This window comes from Notolepis coatsorum (genome assembly GCF_963971535.1).
Source record: "Notolepis coatsorum genome assembly, chromosome: 2".
In the NCBI taxonomy this organism is placed as follows: Eukaryota; Metazoa; Chordata; class Actinopteri; order Aulopiformes; family Paralepididae; genus Notolepis; species Notolepis coatsorum.
The window spans coordinates 190292239-190307675 of NC_140166.1; the positions used below are offsets into that span (position 1 = coordinate 190292239).

Consider the following 15437-nt stretch of genomic DNA (forward strand, 5'->3'; position numbering starts at 1 on the left):
AACAAACTGTAAGAATACTGTAAGACTCACAGTGCAGCATGACATCCGTGCAATTCAGTTCAGCTCTTATCATGTTGATATGGTTTGCTTGCCAGTTTGACAGGTCTGCTCTCTGCACCGTTTGACTCTAAACATAATGAATGAATGAATGAATTATTGTATGAATGAATTATTTTATTTCGAATGTTTACAAATAAATAAACAAACAAATAATTTTTCGAAAATTTTCACAAATAAACAAACGAAAAGGATAGGTTTGACGCCGAAGGCTTATAGAGCAACCTACCCCTAATTCAAAAAACAAATTCAAAAAAGTTAAAGTTTTCAAAATATAACAAACAAAAAAATAAATCAACAATCAAAAATCAACAAAAACCGATCCAGAAAAGAACAAAAAAAAGTTTTAAGTTTGCAAGATAAAACAAACAAACAAACAAACAAACAAACAAAAAATCAACAATTTCATGGTAGAAAAAAAAATATTGTAGGTTAAATTTTACTATAAGATTCTAGAACCCTGTTTTTAAACATATTTTTAAACTTAAAAATACTCCTGCTGTTTATTTTTATTTCATCCGGTATATTGTTCCAGAGTTTCACTCCTTTAACTGACACAGACATACTTTTAAGTGTGGTTCGAGCTCTAGGCTGTTTCAAATTGAGTGTTCTTCTTAACACTTTAATCGCCAAGGACGCCTTAACTCGTCATTCCCCGCCATGCTAATTCTGCCAATGACGCTGTAACACGTCATTGAGATCAATATTTCAAAAATCTGTGATCGCAATCATATTTCTCCCGCGGAGACTTGAGATCTACTGTTGATCCCCTCTCAACTCTCCAACGGTTCAAGAGCGCCATCTGGTGGCGGATCGGCGGATCGCCCAAACCGGAAACGGAAACTGGTGCTCATCCAAATTCGGTCCGATCACTCGCTATAGGTCCCGGGACTCGAGCTAGACACAATGGATAGCGATCCGTTACCAATAACTCGATAAACAACATGATTTGGACGTATATACTATTATACAACCTGGAGATGGATCGCATATTTCAACATCCCATAATAGGAATATTTTTGCTCCACGCTCATCGCCCAACGGCCCGAGGAGACTGGGGTAAGTTTCAGCGTTTCTTTTTACCGTGTTCGATACAAACTGCTCTAATGATCATATCACCCACACTAGATGAATCATCTAACGTTGGCCACGGAATTATAAACGACCCCCCCCCCCCATCCGGTCAACATCAGATGATAAGTAGTAACTTCTAGAAGCACGTCCATTTGAAATTTTTTATCTCGCGCCGATCGCTATCAAACTGTATTTGATCATCAATATAATGCATTTAGGGCTATAAATCACGTTCTGCAGAATGCTGCAGAAAACGATAAAAACATATTTATACTTTAGACCGTATTTTAGTATGAATATGTGAATGAAAAAGTATAACGTTCCTACATCCTGAACGATAGATAATTGACGTTGAATGGGCCATAGTAATGTCAATTTAGCAATACAATTTAAAAAGTTATAGCCCTGCAAAGAAGGGGAACTTCTCCATAGACAAATAGAGCTGGCAGAGGATGGTATTATAAGGATGTACATAAGCCTGGCAAAGAAAGTGTTAAATTATACGTCACGCATCCAGTGGAGTCTTTGACAACTACTTGATGAAATTGGCACTATAGCGCTCAGTAGGAGGAAAGGGGTCCCCACAAATCGCTCAGTAGGAGGAAATCGCGTATCACGTATTCGTGCAAGGATGCACATGAGCGCTACAAGCATGGGAGTGCACTGGCAGTGTGTGAACATGCCCCTGTGCTTCAATTTGATTGGTCTATAATAGGGCTGACCCCTATTAGTCGATTAGTCGACTAATCGGTCGAAAGGAGCTGTAGTCGACTGCCAACCTTAGTAAAAAAAAAATTATTGAATCTTTTATTATTTTTTTATCATTCTTTCCAAAAGAAAAGAGGCCTAGAAGCGTGGCTAACTCTAATGGCACGCATACCAGAGGCTAACTGCCTAAGAAAACAGGCACAGAGGCACTGAAAGAGGATTTCACCCATCTAATGAACACACTAGACTAGACAAATATCAAGATGTATCCATCAGTGGACCAATTGCATGCTTTTGCAGAGGAAAAGAAGCCTTCAGTCGACTCCTTCAGACATTAAGCACCCCCCACAGCCCAAATGGAATGATACAAAAAAAAATATAGTATATACCGTAATTCCTCTAATAGTAACCGGGTCTCAAATACAAGCCGGGTCTCTATTAATGGCCGGGTGCGCTCTTGAGCTAAGCAATTGTAAGCCGGCCTCCTAATACAAGCCGGGTTACTAATATACTGAGCTGCATACTGAGCTAGTTACTTGATTTCACTTTGAAAACGTTGAAATGACCAGTGACCACCTGTAATTGCACTGTTTACTATTTCATACAGTACTTGGTTTCAATAAATGAACCCAGTACATTTTACTGGGTTCAAACTGACACAAAATGTTGATTTATTCATTATGATCCGTTTGAAAATTTGAAATATAGGCCTCCCTCTTATACAGGCCTCCTCCTAATACAAGCCTGGTACCCGCTACAGTTGAAACAAATACAAGCCGGGGTTACTATTAGAGGAATTATGGTATATATATATATATATATATATATATATTTTTTTTAGTCGACTTAATAGTCGACTAACGGCAGATTTTGGCCAATCATAGTCGACTATCCAAATCCTTAGTCGGGGACAGCCCTAGTCTATAATATATATGATCTTCCTTGTAATCGAACAAAGTAACTGTCTGTCAATCAAAGGAGGTTGGACTCATATAACAACTTCGCCAAAACCGGAATGAAACATACATTTACATTACATTTAGCTGACTCTTTTATCCAAAGCGACTTACAAGTTCTGTACAACAAGTCAGCAGGAAGGGTACAACTCTGGCAGCTAAGGGTAAGTAACATTGTTCGTCAAACAGTGTTGAACTTGAGTGTTACAGACTTGAGTGCATATTAGCACATAATTATGTAATAATATAGGCAAGGTAGATTCCTTAGTACCAAAGTGCATACTAGTAAAAGACGATACAACGTTTTTCTTTCTTTAACGTGGATGGATATAAACATTGAGAGAGCAAAATACATGGTGAAAATGGACTTTGCAGAGATTATATGAGGTAGGAAATGTATTCAGCTTGAATACTATAGAACAGGGGTAGGCAACCCTAGGCACGCGTGCCTGCATAGGCATTTTCATAGGCACAGGGGGCAGCATAAAAATAAAATAAAAAAAATTATAATATTTTTTTTTCTTTTTTTTTGCTTTGAAATATTATAGTGAAATATTTTGCACTGTTGTCGCATTTATCTTGTTGAAATCCTCCCACAGGTTCTTTTTACTACCACATATTTAATTGGGACCATTTATTTGTTTATTATTTCAATTTAGCTGTAAATACATTGCTACATCATTCAGTAACATTTGCAGAGCCTTATAACAAAAACATTATTACGGTCACCATTGTGACCAGTGGGATTAATCAACAAATTGTATTATTTATTTTTCTATTTCATTGAACATTGCACATGTTAAAAGCCATTTTTTTTACTCAAAATGTGAGTATTACCAAGTCAACTTGTGTTCTTAAAACAATGACAATAAACATAGTTGTATTAGGTTGAAATAATGTGGTTGTGTACTTATTTTTCTGTTAACTTATTATGGATTGAAAACTGAACCTTAATGCACAGTAACTGAACTCAATATTTGTAAGTTCTGGTAACTTATTATTATTTATTTTTTTACAGTGTAGTCTTGCGATAAATCAAAACTTATTTACACGATATACCTCACATTCACCCTCCATTCACATCCTGGTGTTCTCCTGGTGTTCTCCATTAGGCCTGTAGGTGGAGCTATGACAGCACACGTACAGTACACACACCGATGGTGTGTGATGTGTCCAAAAATGAATGGGCAAATGTGAGGGAAATGGTCGCACTGTATGCAGCTGTTTGTCTGCATTGCATTCCCCCCCCCCCCCACTCAGATTTAGGGTTGATACAACCATCATAATAATATTGTTAATAATAACAATAACAATAATGATGTAATAATGTAAAAAGACCTGATTATGAGAAAAAAATATTATGATGCATGGAATATTGTTGAGGCACACTAGTTACAACTATATTTCAAACAGGCACTCCATGTCAAAAAGGTTGCTGACCCCTGCTATAGAACAACAACAGCAAACTATTCGGGCAATGGGCCCCGCCCCCTCTTCTCGTTACTATGTGACACGCTACCATGGCAACGGCTGGTCACCTTTAACACACTAAACATCCTCTTCTATCGATATCAAACTCTCCCCATAGCTCTGACCAAACCTCCCCCAGTGCTTATCAGTGTTTTTGTTACAAACCTACTGACAACCTCGGAGCCCATGGCTCTGCTATTAGTCTGCTGCTAACAAACACTCTCTCTCTGTTGTCCTCCTCCTCTGAGATGGCTATGAGTAGATGCTGTCATCCACCAGATATTCACATTATATACACATTGAAAAACATAGATTCCTTCAACTGGAAACCATTAACAAAAGTTTTAGACCAGACCTGGTATTTATATCAACACTGTAGAAACAGCATAATGCTTTAAAACTTTAGAACATTATGCATTGAGGCCAGCCGAGCTCTGGATTCAGCCACATTATATTCCTGTACTGTCCTCTTGCCGGCCCTGGTATTTACAGTTGGAGCCCCGTGTCTTTGCCTCTGCAGACAGGCGGGGAGGGGGCAGGGGGGGGGGGGGGGGCCCTGGTGGTCAGGAAGCATTTACAGACAGGCAGAGCAGAATGGTAATGTATTGTAACTGAGAGAGCGAAAAAACGAGAACCAACTCACCTCCACAGACTGAGGAGGATCTGCTCTGGTTCAGACCGACTGGGAATCTGACTTTTAGTTTTTGGTGGGCTATACGTTTATACTGTCATGACAAGAACGTGTGACACACACACACACACACACACACACACACACACACACACACACACACACACACACACACACACACACACACACACACACACACACACACACACACACACACACTGTACCTGTACACTCTCCCTAATCCACCCTAATTTTCCCACTCATATTCCTCCTAGATCTCTCATCAAGTGCTGCATCCTTTATTCACACACGCACACACTGATTAATCGTTTGTTGATTTATTTCTAATGGAACGCAAAATGAAAGTTCAAATTGTGTTTACCTATTATGTAAAAGTGCATGGTTTAGATGGTGATTCATGATTTATGAGTGTGTGCGCCCAACTACTGTAGCAGGTTCCTCTCCTTATGCCTGCCTCCCTGCATACACCTCTAGTGTATTATTATAGTATCCATGTTGATGTTGCCTCCACAGAGGGAGCTGTTGGCAGAGCAGCGGTCGCAGTGGAAGAAGACCCTCCTCCACAGCCTGGGGGAGAGCAAGACGATCCTGGCCGGCACCAACACCAAGAACTACCAAGCCAACCTCTACCCCTACCTCTGTCTGCTGAAGGACACAGAGTATGTGGACATCATGATCCAGGTAATACCACCCTCTAGGCCTCAGAGATGAGATCGGGAAGATCTTATCATCGTATACCTTTTTTTGAGTTTGGTAATAGCCAATGTATACTATAACAAATGTCTCTAACTGAAACCCTGCTGAACCCAGGGGCCTTCATTGTGATTTATCATACGATTGAGAAATATTTACATGCAGAACATCTCAAAACATGAAGAAAACATGCAACATTACAATGCATTAGGCAGAGGAAAACGGACAGAACTGAATTACTTATATCAAGAGATATGATAATACAATTGTATTGTTGTTATTTTGACAAACTTCATCACGACAGTATTGATTGAATTAGTTGAATGAATATTTGCCCAGTCCTACATCCCACCTTGGGATACCGACCAGGGCTTCTGCTAGCAATTTGTGTAAAATGATTTTCCGCTGATACTGCCTCAACGTTTTCTACACGTTCCTCTTCATTGTTAATCCTTTCACTGCCGCACAACAAAAGGTTAACCCTTTACTATTACACATACGACGGTCGCGTGTGTGTGATTGTTGTTGAACCTGAAAATGTGTCGCCAGAAGGTGATGTCACTGCCAGAACATGCACTCTCCCTCTCTCCTCACAGGACAGGCCAGTAGACCTGACCATTCAGTAAACCACTGCTGCCACACACTAACGCATATTCACTCACCACAGTCCACGTAATCTTTTCTTTTTTTACCGGGCACAATGGCCGTCAAGATTTATTTTGCTGGCCAATTGCAATTCTAGACGGCTATTGGCGGTAAATACTAGCTAACCCTGATACCCGTCTAAAGTGAAGCATTTGGGAAGGACTTTCTCAGCCTTTCCGATGAGGAGCTTTGTGATCAATGGCAGCTTTATTTAGTGGACCACAAAAACATGTAACGCAAGCAGTGAAGGACTGTCACACATGTCTCTCATTTCCTATCTGTTTTAACCACGTAACACAACCCAGACGAGCAGGGTTTTACCACACGGCACAGTATCTAAAGACGAGCGCTTGGCGAGGACGACAGCTCAAGAAAAGCATCACTAAAGAAAGAGAGAGGAGCACACTTTGATCAGAGGCTGTTTGTCGGCGACGTCAGACCCACAGGATGTGGTTTTCAACGTCAGACCCACAGGGTGTGGTTTTCAAAGGACACACTCTAGTTGTTTATTTCACCCCCTTTGGGAAAAAGTCAAGAGCTAATAAGACTATTGAAAATGCATCTAATCTGATCATTTCCTCTGACTAATTGTGTTTTACAGCGTACATTTACAGTGTAGAAAAGGTTCATAAATCTTTTTGATGAGACAAATACAGTACCGGTATATACTATATACCGTATATATTGATTGATATCCATATGATTATATCTGCATATATTCCTGTTTATGTACCTGTATACATAGCCACTGTACACACTGTATATACTATATATATATCTGTATATATCCCATACCTACTCTTATTAGTTAAATTCTGGCCAGTATGGCTTACTACCATAGTATATTTATACTTGTATCACTGTACATAATAATACTGCTATATTGTTATGCACTTTACATGCCAATACATTTGAATCTAATCTAATCATTATCAAATGTATAAGTGTAATCTTGTCTCTTGTCCAGAGTGTGTCCAATATGCCTCCCAGCGGAGAGGTATTGAAGATCGTAGCCAGAGACCTGGGCAACAGTGTGTACAACAAGTACTGTGTCCGCCAGAAAGTCAAGAACCAGCTGTTGGATAAGCTGGGCACCATCTACAGTACTTACACACACCTGCTGGCCAAAGACACCAAGGTAGACAACATCTACTATACTGTACTTACACACACCTGCTGGCCAAAGACACCAAGGTAGACAACATCTACTATACTGTACTTACACACACCTGCTGGCCAAAGACACCAAGGTAGACAACATCTACTATACTGTACTTACACACACCTGCTGGCCAAAGACACCAAGGTAGACAACATCTACTATACTGTACTTACACACACCTGCTGGCCAAAGACACCAAGGTAGACAACATCTACTATACTGTACTTACACACACCTGCTGGCCAAAGACACCAAGGTAGACAACATCTACTATACTGTACTTACACACACCTGCTGGCCGAAGACACCAAGGTAGACAACATCTACTATACTGTACTTACACACACCTGCTGGCCGAAGACACCAAGGTAGACAACATCTACTATACTGTACTTACACACACCTGCTGGCCAAAGACACCAAGGTTATATGCTTATTTTTTCAGTTAGTCAGGTAGTTCAGCCAAGACGTTGTCACTTTCTCAGTTTTTCATATTGCTATCATATTGTCTGTTACATTATTTTAAATGTTTTCTATATATTGCTTAGTCCTTCAGATAAAAGTTATAAACCCATTTCCAGTGTACTTAACCTATTAACCCATTGGGCACCAAAAACGAGTATACTTGTGTTTCGTTGCCAAGTTTTCTCGTTATTAGATCATTTGATCTTTTTCCTTTGATCCCCATTCTAAACACTCGCGCGGACCTCCCTGTATCTCCCTTGCACCGCTGCCTACGTTAAAATTGCAATGACGATCAAATCCCGCCAGGTGGCATTATCGCCTACCTTTTTAACTGGGATAGTTTAGTGTGGGGAGTGTCTGCAGGAACGGGACAGAGCAATCGGTAGCAGATTTTATCGCCTCAAACTTATTCTTTCCCGTATGATAGCCATGCCCAATATACACAAGTAATTGCGATCGCGATGGGATCACTGGGATTATTCTTTTTGGAGTACCTTCTGGTAAGGTATATTCGATGTCTATTTTACCGAACCTCAAACATGCTTTTGTACCGATCACAGTGTCGTCTTTTACCGAACCTAAAACATGCTTTTGGTAACAATCGTAGTTTCGAGGTAAAACGACCCCCTTGATGATTTTGTGAAGAAACATAATATATATGGTATATACCTTTTGCTTTGGAAATAATTTGAGTTTCAGGCGAGCAACCCGAACAATTTGGGCATAATGCATATAAGACGTCATATCTCGCAATCTAGAAAAAAAGACTGGATTATTTTGGAAAGGGGCGATGTTTAGTGTGTAATAGCGCACAAACTAAAGTATGTAGAAATGAACTGGTTTGTCAATGTTGGACTATAAACAATGCCTGTCAAATGAGCCATACTATTGTCTCCATAGCTATAATACAGAATACACGATGGGTCCGCAGACATCGCGAAAATGGTCAATAACGCTGGTGCCATTGAGTAAAGATGGGAAAACAGCATAGCAGTCAATTAACAGGCGCCCCCAAAAGGGGCCATTTTAGTTTTCGTTTTTGAGGACTGCATACTATTTTTGCAAACCAAAATACTATACTTTATACTTATAGCACATGCATGAGCCTGGTCTCGTTTGAAAGATAACATTATGAAGTTTCTGATACAATAAAATGTAGTGCTAACTTTTAGTGCTAATGAAATAGAGTAACATAGGTCTGAACTTGAGTTGTAGAACTTGTTTTTCTGTAGTAGTTGCAATATCCAGAAGTAGTATATCCAAAGAAATTGGTATGAGCTGGAAAACACCCTGGTCCATAGTCTGGTCCATAGTCTTATATACGTAGTACAATGTCCAAATTTCATAAAAATTTGTTCATAAATGAGTGATTAGGAGCGATTTTGGTCAAATGAGAGAAAAAAAAAAGCTCTGCCGGTTTCAGTTTTCTCATAGACTCCAATGCATTCCGCGTTTTTTTCTCGGCCTGTTTTCGCTCGTGACTTTTCACCTAGATCCCTGATTCGCTCATCCCCACGTCGGGTATCATTGGAAAGCCACACCCATTGTCAACCCTGTCCAATAATTTTCGAGATCGCCAAATGATTGACGGAGCTAGAGCCTCAGGAGTCGTGGGTGGTATTAGAAGAAAATAAAAGTCTGCCGTGTACTTTGGCGCATGCCTCACATATCGGCATGTAACTTGCTGAACGGATTTTGTCGTCTGTTGCTTGTCGCAATCGACAGGCAACAAATAGGGCTTTAATTCTCTATATATTGTATTAAAAATAATGCACACCCGAGCCGCTAGAGGTCAGCAAAGTGGCGCATTGCGCCAGTGGGCAAATCGTCCTCAAGAGGGGCCGGGCCGTTGCACGTTAAGAGGTACATTGATTCTATACTCAATTTGTCAGTGATTTTGACATTTCATCTGCTTTACATCCATCCAACATTTCCATTGAGAGGGAGGGAGTTTATGTTGATGAGATTGTATAATGTTTCCTTCTGACCCACATATTGTAATTACTCTCCGAGATCCTAAACAGATTTTTTTAAGTAGCTTGAAGCTGCTGTAAACAGCTGTAGGATGTTGTTTGTCTTTCTTAATGCACTGATGGGTGGAAATATGAAGACAGCAGGCCTTTTCACAGTAGGAGTGCCGGCTTTGGCCCCATTTGACTATTCTTTTTTACTAATATTTGAAAGGCACCCTGGAGGCACTTGGAATTAATCCATCCCAGATCCTACTATAAAGACTTGGTGGATTACTGTCGTAGGAAACACAACCCCCCCCACCCCTCAGTTCATCAGAACACTCCGATATATGTTAACACAGAGTCCCATGATGAGAATCTCAGTACAAAGACCCAAGTTCAAGTTTTGTTTTATTTGTCACGTATAAAGTACATGTACATTACAGTGAAAGGCTTGGTTCTGTATGAGCCCCCTGGGAATGTGCTTCATACAGTAAAAGTTAAAATAATCAAGTCCAAACACTATACAAAATAAAAATATACAATAATACAAACTAAAGTACAACCTAAAGTACAAAATAAACAACAAAACAACTTTTTTAAAAGAAATGCTAAAATGAGGTATGGATGTAGTGCAAATCCTTTTGTAATAAAGAGATACAATATGGTGTAGTGTTAAAAGTGTTTAAAGTGTCTAAATGAATGAATGACTGTTAAAGGTGAGTGTTTGTTTAAAGTGAGTGTGTGCATGTGGATGAGTGTGTGCAATGAATGTAGATGGATGGGTTAGTGTTACATTGAGTCCACATTGAGCATCCTGATGGCCTGGGGATAGAAGCTCCTTCTGAGTCTCTCTGTACTGGCCATGAGACTCCGGTAGCACTTGCCTGACCGCAGCAGTTCAAAGAGGCAGTTGTGGCTAGATTCTTTGGTTATTCTCTTAGCCTTGGCCCTGCAACGCTTGGTGTAAATGTCCTGGAGAGTGGGAAGCCCCCCTCCAATTGTGCGTTCGGCTGAACGGGCCACTCTCTGCAGTCTGCTGCGGTCGTGTGCGGTGCTATTCCCAAACCAGGAGGTGATGTTACCAGTCAGGATGCTCTCTATTGTGCTGAGCGCACTACTCTCTGTAGAGAAAGGAAGGCTCTACAGAGAGTAGTGCGCTCAGCAGAGCGTACTACGGGTATCGCTCTACCACCCCTACAGGACCTGTACATCAGGAGGTGCAGATCCAGAGCCTGCAGGAGAATGAAGGACCTTCATCACCCTGACAATAGTATATTCAAGCTGCTGCGGTCAGGCAAGAGAGACTCGGACTCAGCTTCTTCCCCCAGGCCATCAGAACACTGAATACTAATCTCTCCACACACAAGCATACACACACACACACACACACACACACACACACACACACACACACACACACACACACACACACACACACACACACACACACACACACACACACCCTCACACACACATCCTCACTTACACTCTCTCACACACCCCACACACAAATACACTACAAAAAGGTCACTTTTTAAAAAACAGATCTGTATATTTGTATATTATTGTATATATTACTCATTGCCTTTATTCTTAAGCTTAGCATTGTATTATATTCTTATAACTTTTTTATCATGTCTACTCTATTTTATTATCTATTATATTTTATTATTTGTATTTTTGCACAATCGAGGTGGGCATGGCCGCCTACATTTCACTGCATGTCTCGTGTATGCATGTGACAAATTATACTCTTGGATCTTGAATTATGCACGAGTCAACTCCTCTCCCCGTCTCCCAGGAGTACGACCTCCTCCCGAGGGAGCACTGGTGTCACCTGGAGAGAGAGCACAGCTCCGGTCCCAGCCTGCAGGGGAACGAGACCACCTGGTCCAACATGGTCATCATGCAGCTGGGCATCTACATGGTGGAGCTGATGGTCAATCATCTCAAGGTCATGACGGACACCCTCAACCCGGCGAGCGACGGGAAGCTCATCCCCATCCTCTACCACATGTACACCTTCCGCAGCACCAGACAGGTATGGGAGACTGGACGTCTAGTCAGAATCACAATCAGAATCACAATCACAATCACAATCAGAAAGGTCTTTATTTGCCAAGTAGTTTTCACATACAAGAAATTTGCTTTGGACGTTACTGGTGCGACATTAGCAGACAGATATTAACAGACAGATAATACAATAAAGAGGTGGAGTAAAATATAATGAAATATGAGCCAAGTTAAGCACAATAGAATAATATAATTATTAAATAAAATCTAGGCCAGGGCTGTACAACTGTAAATAAGAGGTTGAATAAAATTAGATGGGATATAAACTAAATTAAATATAGCACAATAGAATATAGTAAAATCTTAAGTAAAAATAAAATGTGAATAGGAATAGTCAGAGCATTCATCCCAGGTCAAATAAGGATTTGAAAACGTTTGATACTCTGCCAGCAGGTACCAGGGATGAGCATTAGCCCTTAAAATAAGATATCCTTTTAAAGAAGATTTCAGTGAGCGGGGAAGAATAGTCAAGGTTTTTGCTTGAATACAGTAGATACCCAGGAAACCAGTGTTGAAAGAGACATATTCATAAAGACTTTAGATTTTAAGATCCAGGTCTGTGCAGATTAAACACATCAGCCTTATTTTAGGTGACAATTCCAATTTCCTTGATGTAGGGCTTGTTGCTGGAGCTATGGGGTCCAACCTCGGTCTCCAGTCATGTCTTTATCTTAACTTGACATTTATGAGCATGTTTTTGTAGCAAGAAAAAAAAGAAGCCCTGTAATAGACGACCTTCGCAGTGGACAAGGGCTATCTGTCACCCAACAGCACATACAGGTGGCTGCCTTGGCAAGCCTCTTCCCGTGCAACACCTCAGCACCTTCCTATTACTATCCAGTCTGGGGCTCACAAGCTTATGAATTATAAAATCATTCCTTTCCCCCTTTCTTTTTTTTTGGATCCACTTTTTCTCCTTATTTTTCTATTTTTCTCCCATCCCAATTTCGTATCGCCAATTCTCCCCTCCCGTCTTGAACATTGCTAGACTATGCCCCCCACTGGTCGGCTGTAGTGAGGATAGAAGCCTTGCATCACGTGTCCCCTCCGGTACACGAGGAGGCAGCCTGTCGCATCTTTTCAGCAGACAGCGTGGACTCTCAGTGGCGAGGAGTAACGCGTGGGAGGCTCACGCTGCCCCCGATACTTCCTGTCTCTGCTGTGCAGGCGTCCCCCAACCGACCTGTAGGAGTCGCTGTCCACAACGTCCAATCCCCACCCATCGACTTTCCACCCGCTACCTCTTGAGAAAGTATGACGACTGGCCCAAGCCGCAGGCAATGCCGACTCGGGAAGTCGAGACCGGAGTCTCTTACATTGGTGACGAGCGCAATCTCCGCTACGCCACCCAGCCGCTCCTTTCCCCCTTTCTGAGTGTCGATGGAGGGAGCAGTTGAGTAAGATGAATAGGTTCCAGGCTAATCCCTTTTTTATTTTTTATTTTTACTGTCCCCTTAATTGGCTGGCTGATTTATTGCCCTGGGACACTGGTAGGGGGGAAGGAGGAAACTCTGAGACCCTCTTCCTGAAGAGGAGAGAGAGGCAGCATCCACCCTGCCGCGTCGACATGATGTGCTTCTCTCTCTCTCTCTCTCTCTCTCTCTCTCTCTCTCTCTCTCTCTCTCTCTCTCTCTCTCTCTCTCTCTCTCTCTCTCTCTCTGCCTCTGCACCCATCAGGGGTGCATCCTAATGATTTTACAGCCCAGCATGAAGTCTGAGTCATCATGTTGGAAGTAATACTGTGTCTTATTCCTCATACGTTTAAATGTGCATTTTATTTCGTCAGCTCTGGCCCATATGAGTATCCAGTATCCTGAGAGGAGTACTTAGAGGAGGAGTCTGGCCAGCGGAAGGTGAAACTTGAAGACAGCACTGCAGGCGCTAATCTTTTCCTTGTCAGCCGTGATTAAAAGTGCCATGAAGCAGACGGCCTGTGCTTGTAGCTGCTATATTTTACACTCCATCAGGAAGCAAATCAGCTGCCCTCTTTATTCACACACGTCATGATTCATCTTTTAGTTGCCAAAGCAAATAACCAAACCTCTTTTCATCAGTGTAATTGAACCATTCATCTTTATTTCAAGAGAAATGTTGCCTGTACTGGCTGTCTCTTGTCTTGTCTGTCTCTATTGGATAGCTCACGTTGTGTGCGTTCTTTCCGTTACCCTCAGGTCGGCTTCCTCAAGCCTCACCCCATCCTGACTCAGATGCAGCAGGAAGCCACAGATACCACGTTGACCTTTGACTCCTACGTGATACCCATGCTGTGCCCGCCGGTGCCATGGATCTCGGCCAATTTCGGCGCCTACTTGCTGACGCCCACCAAGCTGATGCGCACGGTGGACGGGGCCAACCAGCATCAACTGCTGTTAGAGAAATGCCAGAACCTCCCCCCTGCCCTGGACTCCCTCAACCTGCTGGGTAACTGTGCCTGGGGCATCAACAAACCCCTCCTGGACATCATCATCTCCGTCTTCAACGACCAGGGCGACGAGAAGCTGGGCATCCCTCCCCCCATGTCGTCGGCGCCCAGAGTCCCACACTTTAACTCTAACAATCCTTCCCTTGACGCCACGGAGATGGCCAACCTGAAGAAGGAGGCGGCGCAGAACAAGAAGAAGTGCAGGGAGATGCACAGCCTGCGCATGGACGCCCTCTACAAGCTGTCCATCGCCAACCACGTGAGAGACGAGAAGTTCTGGTTCCCCCACAACATGGACTTCCGGGGGCGGACCTACCCCTGCCCGCCCTACTTTAACCACCTGGGGAGTGACATGCCGCGGGCCATCCTTCTGTTTGCCGAGGGGAAGCCCCTGGGTCCTAAAGGCCTGGACTGGCTGAAGATCCATCTGGTCAACCTGACTGGTCTGAGGAAGAGAAGCTCTCTGCAGGGCAGGCTGGAGTACGCGGACGCCATCATGGACGACATCCTGGACTCTGCTGACAACCCTCTCAATGTTAGTCTGCCTGTGCTACTCTGTGCTGCTATGCTGACGACTTCAACCTCACGTAGACACGTCATATCCAGGCACTTGCACTCCGCTAGTGATACTACTTTGGGCTATTTCTTTTTTTATGTATTGATTGATTTTAAGGTATTGATTACTATTTTACAGTTAGTTGACACCAGTGACAACCACTATGTTTATGTCAGGATGTAGTTGTACATAGCAAAAGTTGTGAAAAAAAACATAAAATATGTTTGATTTAGGTGCAACGGAATTCTACAAAAACAAACCCCACCCAAACCCCCATGTGTATCTATACGCTTAAAACACCCACCCCTCCTATCTCAAACTAAAGAGACACTATAACATTAAGCCCTTTCTGTTTATGAAATGGATCTTACAACTCGCAGCACATTCATTTCTCTCCATAGTGAGTGAGCACATCAGTCAAACCCACTGACAAAATCAAATTTTGTGATTAAATTTTTTTGGGGTCGGGGGTGAATTTCCATTCCACTGCAGGGAAATAAAAACTCCTCTGCATTTCCACATGCAGGATAAAGACTTCTTTCTGTACTT

At 42.2% G+C, this 15437-nt stretch overlaps 1 protein-coding gene across 1 annotated transcript in view; it reads left to right on the forward strand.

The window, feature by feature from the left end:
- Positions 1-15437, forward strand: part of polrmt (polymerase (RNA) mitochondrial (DNA directed)) — a 142162-nt gene that overhangs the window by 37224 nt on the left and 89501 nt on the right. The window contains exons 7-10 of the mRNA XM_084309294.1: positions 5431-5598; positions 7223-7393; positions 11639-11878; positions 14082-14867. Of these exons, the coding sequence (XP_084165420.1) occupies positions 5431-5598; positions 7223-7393; positions 11639-11878; positions 14082-14867 (1365 nt within the window). The remainder of the gene's footprint in view (positions 1-5430; positions 5599-7222; positions 7394-11638; positions 11879-14081; positions 14868-15437) is intronic.